The sequence below is a fragment of the Perna viridis genome, chromosome 6, assembly GCF_037379345.1.
Source record: "Perna viridis isolate PV_CMFRI_1.1 ecotype Kerala chromosome 6, ASM3737934v1, whole genome shotgun sequence".
Classification (NCBI taxonomy): Eukaryota; Metazoa; Mollusca; class Bivalvia; order Mytilida; family Mytilidae; genus Perna; species Perna viridis.
In genome coordinates, this window is record NC_142450.1 from 14,433,693 (window position 1) to 14,452,120 (window position 18,428).

The following is an 18,428-nucleotide window of genomic DNA, read 5'->3' on the forward strand; positions in this document are numbered from 1 at the left end:
AAACCCGCCGAGTTGCTCATAAAAAGTCAAGTCCGGGGTAGACAAACGAGGAAAGGAAAACTATGACCCGTTGAATAAATCAGTTTTCATGGTGCAGATGGATACACCATAACGATCCACGAACTCATGATGACAACCATAAAACTTTTGTAGTGATGACTTCAATCTTGTAACAACATAACCCTGTTCCGGAAGCCGGAATTATAGTGCGAAACAAAGCGTCTGGGTAGTTTCTGCAAGCTGTGGCATAATCCCACCGATCAGACAATGATATTTTATCGGAAGAGGATTTCTCTTTTTGAAAATACCACTATTTGATCTTTGCATCACTGGATTTGTTAAGAAATCTTTCATCAGCATGTTAAAAATGAGATTTATCTGAGTAACCCGCCTTTGTAATGTTCATTTTAGTGCAATTCAATGAAAAAGAAAACACAATTTACTAAATTTATATGGAAAAGTCATATTACAATTTCAGAACGATGGGTTATATGTATACACATACTGCCCGATTCATACTGAGACTGACACTTTAATATACATAAGTATTTCTTTAAACTTTTAAAATAGACTGTCGAACAAATCATGATATTTAAACCAAGCAATGAGTACCCCGATTGAAAATTATTTAATATGCGAACAATAAGCTGCACGAAATTATCAAAAGTTACATGTTCTCCATTTCAACTGGAAGTTAAAATTCGTATTATTGGAAAGTTGATGACTTTCTGTAAAAATCAAAGATGACCTGGCGCTGGGATAAAGTATTTTTTTGTTAAATCAGTGTAGAGCCTTTTTATTGATGCTTTCTATGTTGTCTGCATGGAAATACTAAATTTCAAAATATTTATTTTTTTTTACATTTTTAGAAAGAAATTGTAAGTATGATTCTATTTTACTTTGTTTGATTTATTTTCGTCCTTGAAAACCGAAAAGAAGCACTCGTAAGAATGCATACAATAACTCTTACATTGCGCCATATAAATGTTCTATCCTTCCCATCTCTCAAATAAAACTCATGCAATGCTCCTTTCCAAAAGATTTTATTCTGTAAAATTACATAATAAACTAAAATTTATTAAATATATTTTTCAACATTTCGACTTTCTAAATATCCCTTAATATTTCTAAATTTAATAAGATGAGAAAAAGTAAGCAACTTAGACTAGGTCATGAAATTAGGCTGATGTCATAGCATCCTTTTCCTCTAAGTTGTTTGTGCATTTAAATCCCTGAATCAAGGATTCGATTACGATAATGCACAGAAACTCAGAGCAAAGGATTTGACCTATTGGAGTTCCTTCTTTTGGGTGAAATCGACTATTAAGTCAACGTCAAAAAAGCGAAAGATTAATATGTGAGGGAGTAGCGGAGAATATTTTGTCCCCTTGATATATCGACCGTCTGTTGGAAAACAAGTCAAGTCCACAACACCGGACAAAAATGTTGTCTTTCAAGCACTCCGTCATTTTGACAACATGTTCATAAGTATTTTTAAGAGATAATCTAGAATAGTATAAAAATATATGCCAAGTACTACATATGTGTAACCACTTAGTCATTTTTTTTCTAAGAGTAATGTTTACGTATTCAACAATATTCCGATCATCTAGAATTAAGAATTGATACCAATTCAAGAGTAGCAAATGTAGTAGCAAGACTAGAACCATGCATTTTCACAACACTAGAACCATGCATTTTCACAACACTAACTAATCATTTGTGTTTTAGACTGTGGACAGGCTTCTTGTAACAATGGTACATGCATTAATCTTGTTGCGGGTTATACTTGTAAATGCCAACAGGGATATACTGGTACCCACTGTTCAAGATGTATGTAGCATTTAAGTTCAATCTAATGTGCTTTAAGAATAGACAATCACTTATTTTATCTTATAGAATTAGGCTGCTTCTATAAATTTTTGTGTGTGATTTCTCTCGCGGTTTCTAACTTTCATTAATTGTGTGCATTCAATCTCTATCTTTAAATATGTTGTATGTTGATTATTGGTTGAGGAAAAGAACGATTATTATATTGATTTATTGTATCTATATGTGTTTGTGTTTGTGTGTTGCAAGTTGTTTGTTGTTTTACTTTTTTACGATAATTTTACAGATGTGTGTACACGTTTGCAGTCCTTTCAGAGACCTGTGAATTTATTTGTTATATTTGGGTAAATGTTAAACTTTGGTGTATTTGTTGTGTTTGACAAAGTCCGTTCTTATATCCTCAGATGTGTTGTTTCTGTCTTGAGTGTATTGCTTTATCTTTATAATTGGGCTTTCTATATCTATTTGATTGTTTTCACATTTTGTTTTGTTTTTTGTTTTTGTGTTGTTTTTGGTCTTGATTTGATGACAAGCTTTTCTTTGGTATATTTTTATCATCAGTAATAACGACTACAAAACAACCAACAAGGACAACACAAAAAATACAACTTTCTTTCACAACTTCAAAAACATTTACAACAATTCAAACAACATCAGCAACAACGACATCAACTACCCCAACAACGATAACAACAATTAAAACACAGCCACCAATAACAACGCCAGTATGTAGTGATAGTCCAAATGTCGCATGTAATGACGGACATGTTTGTAGTAACCCTTATACCAAACAATTATGTCCGCTCACTTGTGGACTATGTAGTAAGTATTTAATTTTTAGCGATACGTTCACACTAAGCAAGCGTTAAATTTATTTAAAAAATATCGAGGAAACCATGCTTGGATCCCGACCTAATTCGTATGCTCACAATATTATATTGAAAATAATATCTAAGCAGACTGTAACTGTGTACATTTTGGTTGTTGATTATAATATAGGAATACTTATTTATTGGAAAAAAATATAGGTTTTAACTTATGCAAGTTCAATTTGAGTTTAGACTAAATCATGTTATGTAAGCCCATTTTTTTTAACAAATACATGATATCACAATACCCTTTAAGTGCTTAGAAGAGACCTTCAATGGCTGTTTTTTTTTATAAAATCATGTACTACGGATGCCTTTCCATTCTAAACTATATGTGTCGTGACGTTGTTTAGGTGATCGTCATTATTGCAAAAATAAACAGGCAAAATGTAGTCGCATCCAAACTACAAATAAAACGAGATAAAATGAAATAACTATTTTCAGCCTTACAGCCTTTGTAAGGGATGAATAACAACGGACGAGATTTGAATCACAAAAGTCAATCCAGACAAAAGCTAGTATACATAGCTTTTTTATTGAAAATATTTTTCCATGGCAACAGAAATAATGATAATAGTGTTTCGATGTTAGTTTGTTATAATTCCTCTTAATAGTTTCGTCCCCTTTTTAGCGCCTTGTGAGGATAATAAGTACACAACATGTAAACCAGATCTATGTTCAAATGCAGTATTCCACCCTCTGTGTAAAAGGACTTGCAATTTGTGTGCATTAGGTAAACAATAATGCTATGAAGTTCGCTAACAGTACATTGATATAACCATGCATGTTTTTTTGTTGAATTGTATTGCTTCGTCTATTATAGATAAATAATAACGGTATTTTTAGTAGTAGTTATAAAAATATATGTAATTTGTGGTATAATCAATTTTATCAAAAGATTTGTTGACACAATAAAGTATGAAAGTCACTGAATTTGAAGTCGTGTTTCACCGAACCACAAAATCAACATTCATTTGTCTACTACGAAAAATGTCAAAGTTAAAAATACGAAACATGTTCATTTTCCTCTTAAGTTTCTCTTTCTAGCATGTTTCCTATTCATTTTTTTTCCTAAAATCTTTTTTTTTATTTCAGAGACAACGACAGGTTGGTTTCACATTACCAGGAGATAATTAAGCAATTAAAAAGTAGAACATATATAGTATTTGCTCAGTCAACTTCTGTTTTTTTTTTATGTCTTAATAAATTTTACCTAAGTTTTACATTTTTTTTTCGTTTCGTGTTAGAAATCCGAGAAATCGTTCAGAAAATTATTATACCATTTAGCAATATATTACTAGTTCACTTCCGTTAAAATCGATTGGTTTATTTTGTATCTTAACAGGAAGTCAAGCATGATTAAGTCTTTATAAAATCAGACAACAGGTGATTCACGCATGTCAAAACTCTATCAAATTTACTTCTATTTCCTTTTAGAATAAGTTACATACCCCATAACCGGTCTTGGTTTTTCATTTACATTTTACTCTTTTTATACAGTTTGTACATGAATTCATCACTTTGTCGTTCTTTGCTTTGATTGGTTGATTTTAGTGTAAGATTGATATATGATTTTTTTCATAGTACAGATATGAATTCAGAAGAGACTAATGTTAGCTAAAAATATAGAATCTGAAGATTGAAACAACATTGTTTGTTCGATGGAGTTCTCTACATCATGAATCACCATTTAAATTGCCAGTATCTGAATTTTATATGGACTGGTATTCAACTTCTCGCAGACCAAGCATTCAGCCGAATTTAGTGTTTCAATGTTCATAAAAGTTACTTCTTGACAAATCATATAACATTTGTTATTTATTTGTCTTTTTCTATATGCTAAACAGTAGGGCCAGGAATATGATAAATCATTAATTCAACTTTCATTGTAGTTTTGTAAAAGGTAACCGCTTTCAGTGAAGGGGTAAGAATCAGGCAAAGTGGGAAAAATCAGAAACATGTATGTCAATACCTCACCGATCTGACAATAAAATATCACCCAAGAATACTTTTGTTTTTTGAAAAGACCATTATTTAATCACTGCATCATTGGATTTGCCCAGAAAGATTTGAAGAGATTTTTAGAAAAATGTGAATATAATAATAATAATGTTTACAAGATTTAATGTCCATCTTGTTTTGAAAAAAGCATCGTAAACTAAAGACAAAAAAATGAGATATTGCCGAAGGTAAAACTGAGATTAACGATATAAACCTAAAGTGACAGTTGTTATCCTTTATCAGTCAAATATGCCTGCTATGTTGCGAGTTTTCAGTTAGAAAACATAGATTTACAGTACGTAAAATAGGGAAATCATTTATCTAGTATTCCCTAAACAAAGATGTCAAATCTCTGACATGCCAGAAATTTTCTTTCTCAGTCGGATCGCATTGTCTTTAATCATGACACTAGATAGCACCACATTTCGATTAAATAGGTGCATGTTGACGCAAAAACAAATTAAATCAGTTATCACAAAATATCAATTTATTAATACCTATCTACATACCTAATTACTAAATCAACATCAACAGAGGATACGACCAACTGTGGTTAAAAATGGATGCAAGATATAGTTTAGTTTACATATTTATTTGTTTTTTTTTCTACTGCAATGTACAACGCTTGTTGAGTTTTCTGAAGCAACACACCCCACATTTTCTCATAAAATTTCATAAAAATCCCTAAATGCGGTAAAGGGAAAGATGTGCTCACTCACTCACTTACTCACAATTGCACCGATAGCGATAATGAAGTTCTCGTCTATCTACATTTGATCCCTATCGGTATACCTACACCTCCTGAAACGTGTAACGTTCCCAATACCACGCACACGAAACACGAAATCTACACGAAACACGTTGCATGAAGCACGATAAACGAATGATAGTGTCTGCCGGAATCATTATTCTCAGTAATTGCTATACTTCAAAACGAAACTAATAATGATTTATTATTCAGTGTACGTGTTCGTCGTACTTCCTTGATTGTTAACAATTTGCATGTAATTTTTCATTAAGGTGAATTCCTCTTAAATAAACACATCCGATATGCACAATTTTTAAATGTCTATAAATGTTTTGATATAAAATCACGTTAATTGTCGGTATCCATCGTACATTGCAAAAACATTGTAATTGGTCTGGATGTATGAAAAAAGAGTGTTTTTGACTTATGGGATACCATCTAATTGCTCAAAATATGAAAAGAAAATTATTTCAATGTGAAAAATGCCCATATTTGTTGTATATGGATTATTGGGAACACATTTTCCTTGTTCCAGGAGAATACAAATACTAAAATTTCATAAAGTATTGGTGAAAAGTACTCTATTTTGAAATAAATTAGCTATTTTAACTAATGCGATACCATCTTATTTGTCTAAAAAGAAAATATTGCATTATTGATATGAAAAAATGTCCATTTTATTATACATGGTACATTGGTACATTTTCAGTGGACTCTGAGTATGAAGATATTGAAATTTCTTAAAACTGGGGTAAAATATACTCAGTTTTAATTCTCAAACCAGAAACGAGAAACAAAAAGCTATTATAGTTTGGGAAACTTTTTCCCGACCATGTCGGAAGGCCCTTCAAATTTTGGCAGTATTCCATAATATGTACAAATATTTAATTCGGAGGAATATCGTTTGTAGATAGTTGTGTAGATAAAAAAGGTAATAACATTTACAGTCTTATTTGTATGGACAATATGAAAGTTAGTCTATTATATATGCATGGTTTATGTGTATATTTGTGTGATTTAGCAGTTTCTCGAATTAACATGAATTTTTTGGTTTGGTTTGAAGGTTATACCATGTGTGTATGATTTGTTTATTTTTTGTTGGTCATGTTTTTGTTAATAATTTATTCAATCAGTTTCCTCCTGGTTATACTGCAGTGGGAATTAATGAGTTTTTATACTTAGTTGTGTGGACAGGTATTAAAAAGTGCTTATTAATAAGATGTCTTGTTTAATGGGCTTAGAGGGTATTCGGTTATATCATATATCGATGGCAAGATAAATTAATTAAGTTTTTGTCTAAATGCACAATGGCAAATATTTCTTATGTTTTGCGTTTAAAAAAGGAGGATCAAAGATCAGTCGACGCCAATACACTTTTATAAATTGATAAAAAGAAATAACACATTGAATGTAGTAGAAAACGTTGCCATGTAAAGATCACAGGTATAGAATATCCAACAAAAGTCGACTTTTTTCCCTTAAAAAACTGCCCCTTAAACGGTTCAATTTTAGTGCATTTTATCAATTTAGAAATTACACATCATAAACCATCACATTGTATGTTGCATTTTTACAGATTTATTTTCACTTAAGGAGGTAGACCTGGGGTAAAGGACATATCTATCGAAGTCAGTGACATGTTTGCACCATACTCAATTTCACCAAAGCTTATAAAGCTTTTTCATTTGAAAAAGAATGAAATCAATTCAAGTTACTATGATGTTTAGATGAGATTGATATAAACTGCTTTACACAAACGTTCCAATGATTTGTAAATTATGTCCCTTACCCCATGTCTACCTCCTTAAAAACTCATCGTTGTTTTATAAAACTTCAGATTGTGGCAGGATATGTTGTATACATGGAATATGCCATCACAAAACATCTAGCTGCGTTTGCGCATATGGATTCACTGGCCAAGCTTGTGAAACCAGTAGGTATAAGATGTCTGCGGATCTTTTTGTTTGTTTTCCACATTTTACATGAATACCATCGCTTTTCAAGGAATTCAATTATTTGGATTAAGCATTATCTAACTTTTTATCAGGAAAGCTGTATTTTCCATACATGACCCCCGACCTGTAATCGATTTATTTACTGCATATGTTTATCGTCTCAATATTTATCCTTTTATATGGAATATAGTTCTTTTGAAAGGGGCAGTGAGGAGTATAATTTATCTAATTGTAGTTCATTTGTCATCTCATTAAAAATCTACCCTTGGTTTATCTGAAAATTCCGTCAAAAAATGGTCTTTCTTCATATTAAATACTACTGACAAATTTTATCTTAGTTTAAAAGTTTTTTTTTATATATATCAGCGTATTTATATTATCGTGAAAGTATACTATCTTTGAAACTGCTGAAAAATATTTCATCAACACAAACTTCAGAGATTAAAATTTACAGGTAGCAATGTTTGTTTTATATGTGTATTTCACATGTGCTCTAATTCTGCATATGTTTGCATCACGTTGTAAGCACTCTTTGTGAGGGTTATATAACTAGCATCCACGATCATTTTTTCAGAACTTATCATTAACTACAAAAATTGTATTACATGTATGAGCTGTAAGTATTGTATTTGGAATACAGTGTATAGATTTATTCAGTACTGTAGGTTTATTCGCTTGCAATTGAAATGTATGTTGTATTTGAATGTTTGGTAGTGATTGTCGTTAATTTTACATTATTGATCATATTTCAAACTAAGAAAAATTGTTGGTGGTATTAAAATCATGATAAAGATTTGACGGTTGACACTGTACGTATGTCACTGTTTAATCAATTGCAGCTCTGCACCATGATCCGGTTTGTTCATGGACCATTATGTCTACATCGGACTTGACTTTTCAATAGCAAATCGACGGGTGTCTTTTTTTTTCTTTTTTGTGGATGAAAAAAAAACAGAGACACTTGTCTTTCTGATGCACCTTGTCCTTGCTATAAGTTCTTAGTGGAGTCCGAGTTGCACATTTACACTACTTGACAAGCTGGAATCAAACTTGGTATGAATGTCCTTGCAAAAAACTGATATGGGGATTTTTATTCATCAAAACACATGGCCGCTGTTACTAAAAATAAAGCATAGGGGTTAAACAGTATTTTTTTTTCGCATATTTCTCCATTTCTTTTTTCAATTGCCAAAATAATCCTCAGTTGAAAGACTAGAAAGTCTCCAAGAGATCAAAGTTGGCAGATGATTTCTGGTAAGAGTTATTGCCCTTGAAAAGTGAAAAAAAGGTATTTGTTTATAATTTTCCGCCAAAAAGCTTTGATAGATAAAAAGAAACTTTCAGTTTCTGAAATGATCTTGGTTTGAGCAACTTGAAAAAAGCAAGAGCTCACAGGAAAGATTCTAAGCCATTCCCGATTTATCGCTATCTTGTTTAAAATTCCTTTGATCTTGCTATACGATAATTTTCAATCTCACGCCAGTCGAGTGAGAATGAAAATTATCGCTAGTTTCTATGTCCTCACGTGATATGCAGGCAACAGCGTAGGAATATTTGACGATCCATATAACCGTCTCTTTGTTTACTGCGTATGATATAATAACTAATTTGTGGCAATATTGTCTAGTCTATAATGGAAAATGATTAAATACAGTAACTTACCTGATTAGAATGAATAAATCCCAAAATTATTATTCCACAAATTTTAAACGCGACCGTCATAGTTAACCGATTTTTTTTAAATGATGTGTACCACAGCTGCACAACATACGTCATGTCATGTCTAGAAGGGAAATTTTGCAGGGCTTATAAAACTTACATATTTAGGTCAGGACTATTGAAAATAAAAGAAAACTAATACCTTACATTTCAGCAAAACAGCGATAAACAGATTATTAATTTTTTTTTTCAACTCGCGGAAGTTTCTCATGCTCATCTCGTCTCGCTGCAAAGCCGCTCGACGAGATAAGCATGAGAAACTCCCGCGAGTTGAAAAAAATATTAACTAATCTAATAATATCATTCTTATTCTGATTCAACATTTTGTGTGCTTTGGTAGGAAGCAGTCGCTACATACTTATAATGTCTTTGTTTTGATGGAGACGAAGATCAAAGCATTGGTCCAGCTCGCACGCTCACTCCAAATATTTGTTTCGATATTAATTGAGCAGTGTTATGAATTTGAAGAAATATTCTTTATTGATGATTTATTTCTTACTGCCATTTCTAGTCAGATAATATCACCTTTATGTTTCAGGTCGAGGTCCAACACATCAATATAGAGAAGTGCAAATATATGTGAATAGCGAAAGTTTTAACATTTCAATTTTCGACGTTGATATACCTTGTACAAATATGTAATATGTATTAGCCATAGCAACAGTATCGTTATAACCCCTTTTACAAAACCATTTTTTAAGATATAAATGACTCTGAAAAAGAAAGACGCCTTTTAGCTGAACTATAATTAGAAATCATATTGTTTATGTTCAAACTCTCATTCTTGAATATACTTGGTAACCTTTAATGCAAAGGTCGAAACGCGATGACATATTATGTTTCTGTTTATTTATTGATTTATTATTTTATTTTATTTTATTTTTATTTTTATTATTATTATTTGTTTATTATTTTGATTTTCGGGTTGGGGTTGTTCAATTGTTGGTTGTTTTTATTATTATTGTTTTTATTCATTTAATTTCCATTGATATGCTTTGCTTTTTTGTGTGTGTGTGTGTGTGTGTGTTTTGTGTTTATTGTTTTGTTCGTTTGGTTTGTTTGTTTATGTTACATCGTAATAACCGATATACTTTTTATACATATAGCTTGTTATGATAAGCCATGTCAAAATGGTGGACAATGTGAGCTTTCTACAGACGTCACCATAATAATAGACATAACTTCCCTTGTGTTTGTTCATCTGGATTTATGGGACCTCACTGCGAATACCGTAAGTTAATTTGAAATTTACTTGATGTGTGTTTTGAATGATGGATTTTTTTCATGTCTCGATTACTTTAATGTGTAACTTCGTGATAATAAAGGGGTTTGGAAACATCCAACCTTTTTTGGTCCATTTCGTGCAATGAGTAGATGATAAGAAAATTTGTTTGTTTGTTTTTTTCTGGACTCCTCATTTGCCTCCTTTTTTTAAATTGCCTGGTTCCCCTCTGAATAGTAGTTATATACATTAAAAATACTTGTTTGAGACAAGGTACACACATACTTTTTCACTTATGGTGTACGATCAGAATGACCTCACACAAACTTTGTCTATTGGTGTAACATGTCATACACAGCTCACAATATACAACATTCCTCCAATAAACTTCAACCTTAATGAGTGGAAGAGAAACGACCAGAGATAAATAATTACAATACGTGTTATTAAGCCAGCATACACGATATACAAGACGTTAAATATATTCTTTTATCAGATCTGATATATAACTGTGTTTAGCAGGCATACGTCGAATCATGACAAAAAGTCCACCACTAAACCGAATTTCTTATCTTACATAACTTGTTAATAACGGTGTCATAGAATTTTTCTTTCCATATTGGTCCAACATTATGCCCAAGGGTAATCCTTCCCAAATACAGCTATCCTTGGTCCAGTACGACTGTTCTTGGATATTATGCAGGACCAATATTAAAAACCCATTCGAAAACCCTATATTATTACTTGTCTTATATTGGATATGCGAAGTAAACTCTTAACACTTATCACCCGCACAAAAATGCGTTCCCTACTGTTTCACTCGGTTTCAAACCTCGTCTCTTTATACTTATTGCGTAATAAGGGAAACTGCTTCCCTTGTAATCGAAAGTAATCATGCTTGAATAATATTTTACACTCCTTAAAGCATAGTCTTTAAGATAGTGCCGTTAATTCAAGTATATGTTTCCCCCTGCTGTATTATTTTCACCAATGTCTTGATCGATACGTTTTTTACAGCCGACCGTAAGTATACCTTATTTCACTTTTACAAATAATAAATTATATGTGGACTTGTTTAATATGAGTTATATTTTTGTTTGCGTGTATGTGTGATAAAACTTGTCATTTGCCTACCTCAAATCAGTGGGTATATAATATAAGAATTAAAAGGAAAAAAAACAACAAATCTCCAGACTTTTAAAACAAACATGCTTTTAAAGCTTCGCAAACATACTGTAATACATTTTCACATTGAATAATCATAGTAAGTATGATTTTATGTTTTGGTTTTTTTGTTCTCTTTAGTTTCGGTTTGGGTTTTTCGTTTCATTTCCTTTGTTTTGTTTCGTGTGTTTGTTTGTTGTTTTGTTTGCTTCGTTGTGTCTTGTTTTGCTTTCAAATTTTATATTATATTTGATCTTTACAATTATCAAGGATTTCTTTGTTTATCAGAGAATTGGATGAGCCGTCATTTTTATCAATCATTATTACAGTTGAAGTTAAGATAAAGGGAAAGACCGCCTCTGCATTAAGTTAGGCTCTTATGATAAATCATACCCACGTAAACAAAAATAAATAACCTTTATTGCCAAATGCGCTTTATAATATGCTCAAGGCTATGCAAAGTTCGAAATCCTTGAAATATAAGTGGATAGCCATCTTGCAAAACTCTCCTATCTGAGGGAAGATCATAGCCAGATTTTATTATCAAGCGTACGATTGCACGAATGATAAAAGAGAAATGTTCTAATTTTTTTTTTCAGCAACACGAACATTCTTTAGAAGTAGCTATAAGATTTTCCTTACAATTACTATATAGTCATCTGACTGCAAATTCCGTTGTTCGTCAATGATGTCTGGCATTTGCTTATACCTCAGTGTTGTGCCTCAATCTCTTCTTCTATTAATTTTGGGGGGAAAAGTCCCAAATTTGCAATTTCTTGGGACATCGTAATCAATTACCTATTTACTTTCACTTTACCAACCGACTTCGTGACGTCATAGTTCGACCGATCATGGTGGCGCCCATAGACGCGGGAAATGCAAATTTCCTAATTATAAATCTCGATTAATTTATTAAGAAAAGGAAATTATTTTGTTTCAATTTAATTTTCATGAATGTTTAACAGATTAATTTCGATATTTATGACTTGCAAAATAACATGGTCTTCTTAAATTTCAAAGTTAAGCATATTCCTAGTTAAGCCGTTTATACTTTGCTTGCGATAACAACTTCAGTAACAAAAAAAACGGTATGATGCATTGATCAAAGACAACCTTCTAAACTGAGCTAAGTCAATGAATCACTATCCAAATGATGTAGAATCTCTCTTTCTTATAGACTGCATTTCTAATCCATGTAGACATGGGACGTGTCACAGACACATAAATTTCGAGAAGCCATACATTCGTGTATAAGAGGATGGTTTTACTGGTGCCAAATGTGACCGAGGTAAGTAAATGTTTCGATTTTATTATTTTTACATTTGTTTTATATGTACTTTCTTAATTTTAGGCGTCACTCACTGTGTGTTGCTGTTGAGTTCTGCAATTTATGTCGATATAAATTTCGAATCTGTGTTTTATTTCTTGAGCAGCTACTAAGATTAAAATAAAACAAGTCTTTCAAAAGACATTAAAAACAAAAAGCTGTTTAACAAATCAAATCTTGATATTAACTCTCTAAAGATAATGTAGAATTCATAAAGGAATAGTTGTGTATACTTATAAACAATTTCTAATTTCTCAGTAAATTCAGAACCATTTTACGATAATTGAAACCCATTTCCATACATACAAAGTTCATACACTATTCATTGGGTAGTTTTGGGGTTGGACAGTTGCATAACGACTACTACACATGCTTTATGAATCTTATAAAGTCTTATATTATGTCAGTACATTTGTTTCAGTTCATTCAGCGACATGTTAATTAAATTCCTGTTAAGTTTCATTATAATACACTAGTTTTTTAAATCGAATTCGTGGTATGAATAATTAAAAAGGGTTGGCCAGATGGACGGAAGAGCATGTGTCGAGATAACCGTGTTTTACTCTCATTTAGGGAGATAATGATAAATTGTCCGAAACAAAATGTATAGAACAATGTACGACATTAAAAATAATGACTAGATGGAATAAGATTGTACTCGGAATGATGATATACCTCAATACCGATGGACGAAAACTAATTATCAATTATCAATTATCAATGTACCTTTTGTAACAAAGCAATGACGCGCCTGACCATCTTATATAAACCATTTCTTTAAAAACTATGTATCTAGTTAATGACTTTACATGAGCATGTAATGATATTTTGAAAAAAAGAATGGCTTTAAACTAACATTTGCTCATCAGTTGTTGCCCATTTGTTGCTCAAAATTACCCCCCCCCCAAAAAAAAAAAAAAAACAAACAAACAAACAAACAAAAAACAAAAAACAGAAAACAAAAAATACAAAAAAACAAAACAAAACGAAACGAAAAGAAAAAGAAAGAAACCAGTACATGTACCTGTCAAATACTGTAGTCACTACATTGCTACGCTACCATTACCATCCATAAACATTAACATATTAATATGGAATAAGAAATATTGTTTAAATTCCATAATTCAGAATTAATTGATGTTTTTGCCAGTATTTAAGACTACTACTTCACATTTTGATTTTGCTCTATTTTAGGTGACTGTAAGTAAAGAAGGTGTTATTGACAATGTTATAAAAAAATCAAAGATGCAAGACAATCAACAGTCGCTTGGCATACTGCATAGGCATGCGTGAACTGTTTGTATAGACGATAAAAATGTTGCTTTTAGTGAATATCGATGAGGCACAGATCATTTTCTTCTCGGGGTGGGAGGGGAGATGGGGGAAAGGCTAGGAATTTTTTCTTGCATGCATGAAATTAATCTTATTTTTTTTATTTGAAAGTCTGCACTGTTAAGTAATGGCTGAAGAAAAAAAATTTCCTCAGATTTGGGATAACTTTATTTTTTTTAATCCGCCTTCAGTATATAAAAGAGTCATATGTAATCAGATCAAGGTTCGTAAGAATTACATCTAATAAGAGTCTAATTCATTTTACATTTTATATCTTACATTTAGAATGCATTATATAAAGTCACATGGGTGACATTAAAAAAACATTCACCTGTTTACTGCTTAATTATCAATCACTATCATTATATTACAGTAAGATTCTAACAAAATAAGGAAGAACACATGGTTTTCGTGAATCGTGACACATGTAAATTGTGCACAAGAGGTGCTCGTAAGCTGCAGTTCATTTGTTTTTAAATTAAAATGCGATAGAGTTCAAATCCATGTGTTTGAGAAAAAAAACAGAAAATATAAATAGAGAAAATATTCCTTTGTGGAATCGATTTTGTAGATGATATATTTATATTAGATGAATCAGTTGACAGCTCATCTTCTATAATTCACATCATTACATTTTAAGCACGTTTTTTTTAAACAACTGGCAGCTAATGCCTTAACCCAACTGGATTACCTTCACAAATGAATATTTAGGGAAATGACTTTTTGATTGATATATTGATATATTAGATTTTAAAATTAAAATTTAAAATTTAAGACATAAAAATTTAATAATGATATGTTTATGTATTAAATCCTCCGCACTGTCTTTCAGACCAATATGTTTTTAAATTTTAAAAAATAAAAAATAATTTAAGACAAAAACATTTAAAAACAATAAATCAAAGTATCTAAAAATGCACATCACTGGTTCTATAGTTATTTGTACTTCATTGTCCTTGTAAATGAATAAACAAAACTATGGCTTGCGTAGGTCAAGATCTATTTTGTCTATCCATGACAGTTTGATAACAGAATAATAATACCATATATGTTGAATGTCCATTCAAACATGTCAACGTGAGCAGTTATTTATAGGACTCCACCATTTATATCAATAGAACTTTCCTTTTCTTTTTAATTCTTCCAATCTGTTGGTAGAGGTAATTGTCTACATTTGCTTTATTTTACGCAACAATTGTCCTTTCAGTGTTCAGATGTGTATTTTGAACAAAACCTTACATTTATATTCCACTAAAATCAACCAAGACAAACCAGATCAAGAAAAATAAAGTGGCATTCACAATCTATATAATTTTTATCTCGAAAGTGCAACATCCCAAATAAAATTTATAGTTGTTCACGGGTTCCATAACCGATTCTGAATAAGGAATGTTGATGAATTCGGTGGGACTTTGGCATGAATCGCCTCCTATTTGATTTTTATGTAGACTGCTTATTTATTTTTTAATCACAATTTTGTATGAATGGTGGTACATGTACCAATAGACTACATCCAAGAGGATATGTATGCAAGTGTCTCTATGAATTCATTGGCCATACTTGTGAAACGAGTAAGTACATTTACTTATGGACTAACGGTCATTTATTTGTATCTTTTTATATGAGAATATTTAATCACTTTCTTTCTCCTTGATTTAATAAACTGATAAACAACAATAGTGTGCAGTGATAGTCCGTTTGTCACATGCACTGACAGACATGTTTGTAGTGACCCAAACACAAAAGTACTGTGTCCCCTTGCTTGTGGGTTTTGTAGTGAGTAGTAAAATACATTCATATTTTTGTTAACAATCAGTGTCAGTGGAATCAGTAATCAAGTGAACCAAGATTCTACCGGAAATCAAAAGAATGTAATCCAGGGACAATGCCAGACATGGAAAACAGATAATCACAACAAAAACATAAAGTAACTAAAATAGTACATGCAAAGTAACAAAAGTAAATTAGCAACTCGGACTCCACTGAAAACTGGGAGCATGGACTAGGTGCACCGGTAGGGTAAGCGTCCTTACACATAAGTACGTGTTACTTTAGATTTGTACTTAATGTCTTAATAGTATTTGCTACTGCAATATAATGTTGTACAGTTCTAATGTTATACATTCCAAACTTAATATTCCTTTTCATGCTTTCACCAATAAGGTGTTTGTTCTGTCGACAGATGTAATTTTTCCACTTTCCGCAGACCTGTTGCTATTTTGATAAAAATGAAAGTTAAATCTAATCATATTATGATTGACATCATCTTTTAAACGCTAGAACATCTTTTTCAAATGTCATAAGTTGTTCATCGTAATTGTCTGTTATTCTGCATATTAACATTTTGTTTGACCAAATTATTTTGTGACACATTTCCTTTCTAACATTCCGAAAAATGGCTTTCATACTTATATCATGTTTACATTATTCATACATTTAAAACAAAAGAAGCATAACGAGGACATTTATTAAAGATAAAACATCTATGTATGTGAATACATTGTATGCGACAAGTTAAAGCGAACAATCATCGACTTAAAAATGCAATGTACATGTACTTACAAGTCTATGGTGTTCAGTTCTTCGACTGCCATTGATTTTTATTGCAAATGCAACTACGTGGATTTTTTTTTTTTTTTTTTTTTTTTTTTTTTTTTTTTTTTTTTTTGGTTTTGTTTTGTTTTGTTTTGTTTTTGTGTTTGTTTGTTTGTTTGTCTTTTTTTTGGTTTCAGTTTTTACTTGTTTAGTGATTCTTTGATTCTTTAAGTGACCCTATACCATGCCTTGTTTAGCTTTGTTTTGTTTTGTTTTTTCGTTTTTGTTTTTGTTTTTTTTTTTTTTTTTGTTTATTTATCTTATGTTGCTGTTGTTGCCTTTGATTGGTCGGTTTTGGCTGGGTTACACTCTTGCAAGTCGGTGTAAAGATTGTTGAAATTCGGCAGGGCAGGTGAGGTGTAAATTCTTTCAGAGCCTTTTTCAGCAAACAATCAATAGATATTTGGTACGCCACTTCTGTTTGGAGTCTCATAACGTGTGATGCGATTTCAGATCTGTCGCACTTCTGCTTACTGTTTACTTACGGTAACCCGGCCATTTCTAATTTAGCCCATTCTTCTTGATGAAATTTTATTGCTTAATTATTATTGCAAACTTTCTAACCCGTATTTTCAGATTCATTATTTAATTTACATGATTTAGTTAAGTTAATGAATTTTTTTTTCAATTTTCAGGTCAATGTGAAGACAGTAAATATGTACAGTGTTCTCAAAATCTTTGCTCAAATTCATTATTCAAACCACTTTGTAAGAAAACATGCACTTTGTGTCCTTTTGGTAAATATTTATAAATGATTTTAAGACAAAATATTTATGTTTAGAATTTGTGTAAATATAAGCATTGTGTCATTGCGTACACCGGAAAACAGAACGAAGAACGAAGCAGAATTTATATTTTAACACTTGACATAAAGTTTCAATTGTTAAGACTTCAAGTCGTATAAAAGGGTGTATAATGTGTATTTTTTTTATGTTGCTGGAGTCTATACAGGCAACGTTATTTCGCTGTACCTGTGTATAATGTTTTTGGGGCCAGCTGCAGTCTGTTCTGTGGAGTGAGCACGACGGTTTCCTCGTCACTCATTCAAGACTCATTGGTGGCCTTGAGCTGACATTTTTCATCTTAGTTGGATTGTAGTCTCTATAGCATATTCACCATATTCATTCTGAGAAAAATTAAATGAAGCGGTTATATATTTGTTTCCTGCAAACTAAATTTTGGTTAAAGAAAATATACCAAAGAAAGAACGAGCATGTTTTCAAACATCAAGTATCAAATATATTGTAAAACAAATATGAAAAAAAGTTTTTTACTTAACATGTCTGCCTATGACTGCACGATTTTACAGGAATTGCTGCTGCTGCTAAAGGGACAATACTTTTTATGTCACAGTTACTACAAAATTAGCGTTAACAGACAGTAGAAAAGTTTTGAGGTGTAATGACGTACGCTGTCGTCGCAAATAATATTCATTTCGTAAGAATAACAATTGACGTCTCTCACATTCGCCATATGTATATATATATCATTTAAAAACTATTTGTAGTAATTGAATTAAGTCTCTAGCTGTTCCCTTGGCTTCTTTTACATACACCTGTTGATCCCAGTTGACCTCGATATAGGTAATGAACTTTTTTCGGAACGGAAGTGAAAGTCAAAGTCGTCTATAACAATACTAACGACAGTCTGACCCAAACTGGCTCGC

The 18,428-nt window shown here is 31.6% G+C and overlaps 1 protein-coding gene across 1 annotated transcript; it reads left to right on the forward strand.

The window, feature by feature from the left end:
* Positions 1 to 1,141: 1,141 nt before the first annotated feature.
* Positions 1,142 to 3,957, forward strand: LOC148613763 (uncharacterized). The gene is made up of 5 exons (XM_088586449.1): positions 1,142 to 1,151; positions 1,732 to 1,833; positions 2,392 to 2,652; positions 3,331 to 3,432; positions 3,795 to 3,957. The coding sequence occupies exons 1-5, from the start codon at positions 1,142 to 1,144 to the stop codon at positions 3,830 to 3,832; spliced, it is 513 nt and encodes a 170-aa protein (XP_088442575.1). The 3' UTR covers positions 3,833 to 3,957.
* The last annotated feature ends 14,471 nt before the right edge of the window (positions 3,958 to 18,428 follow it).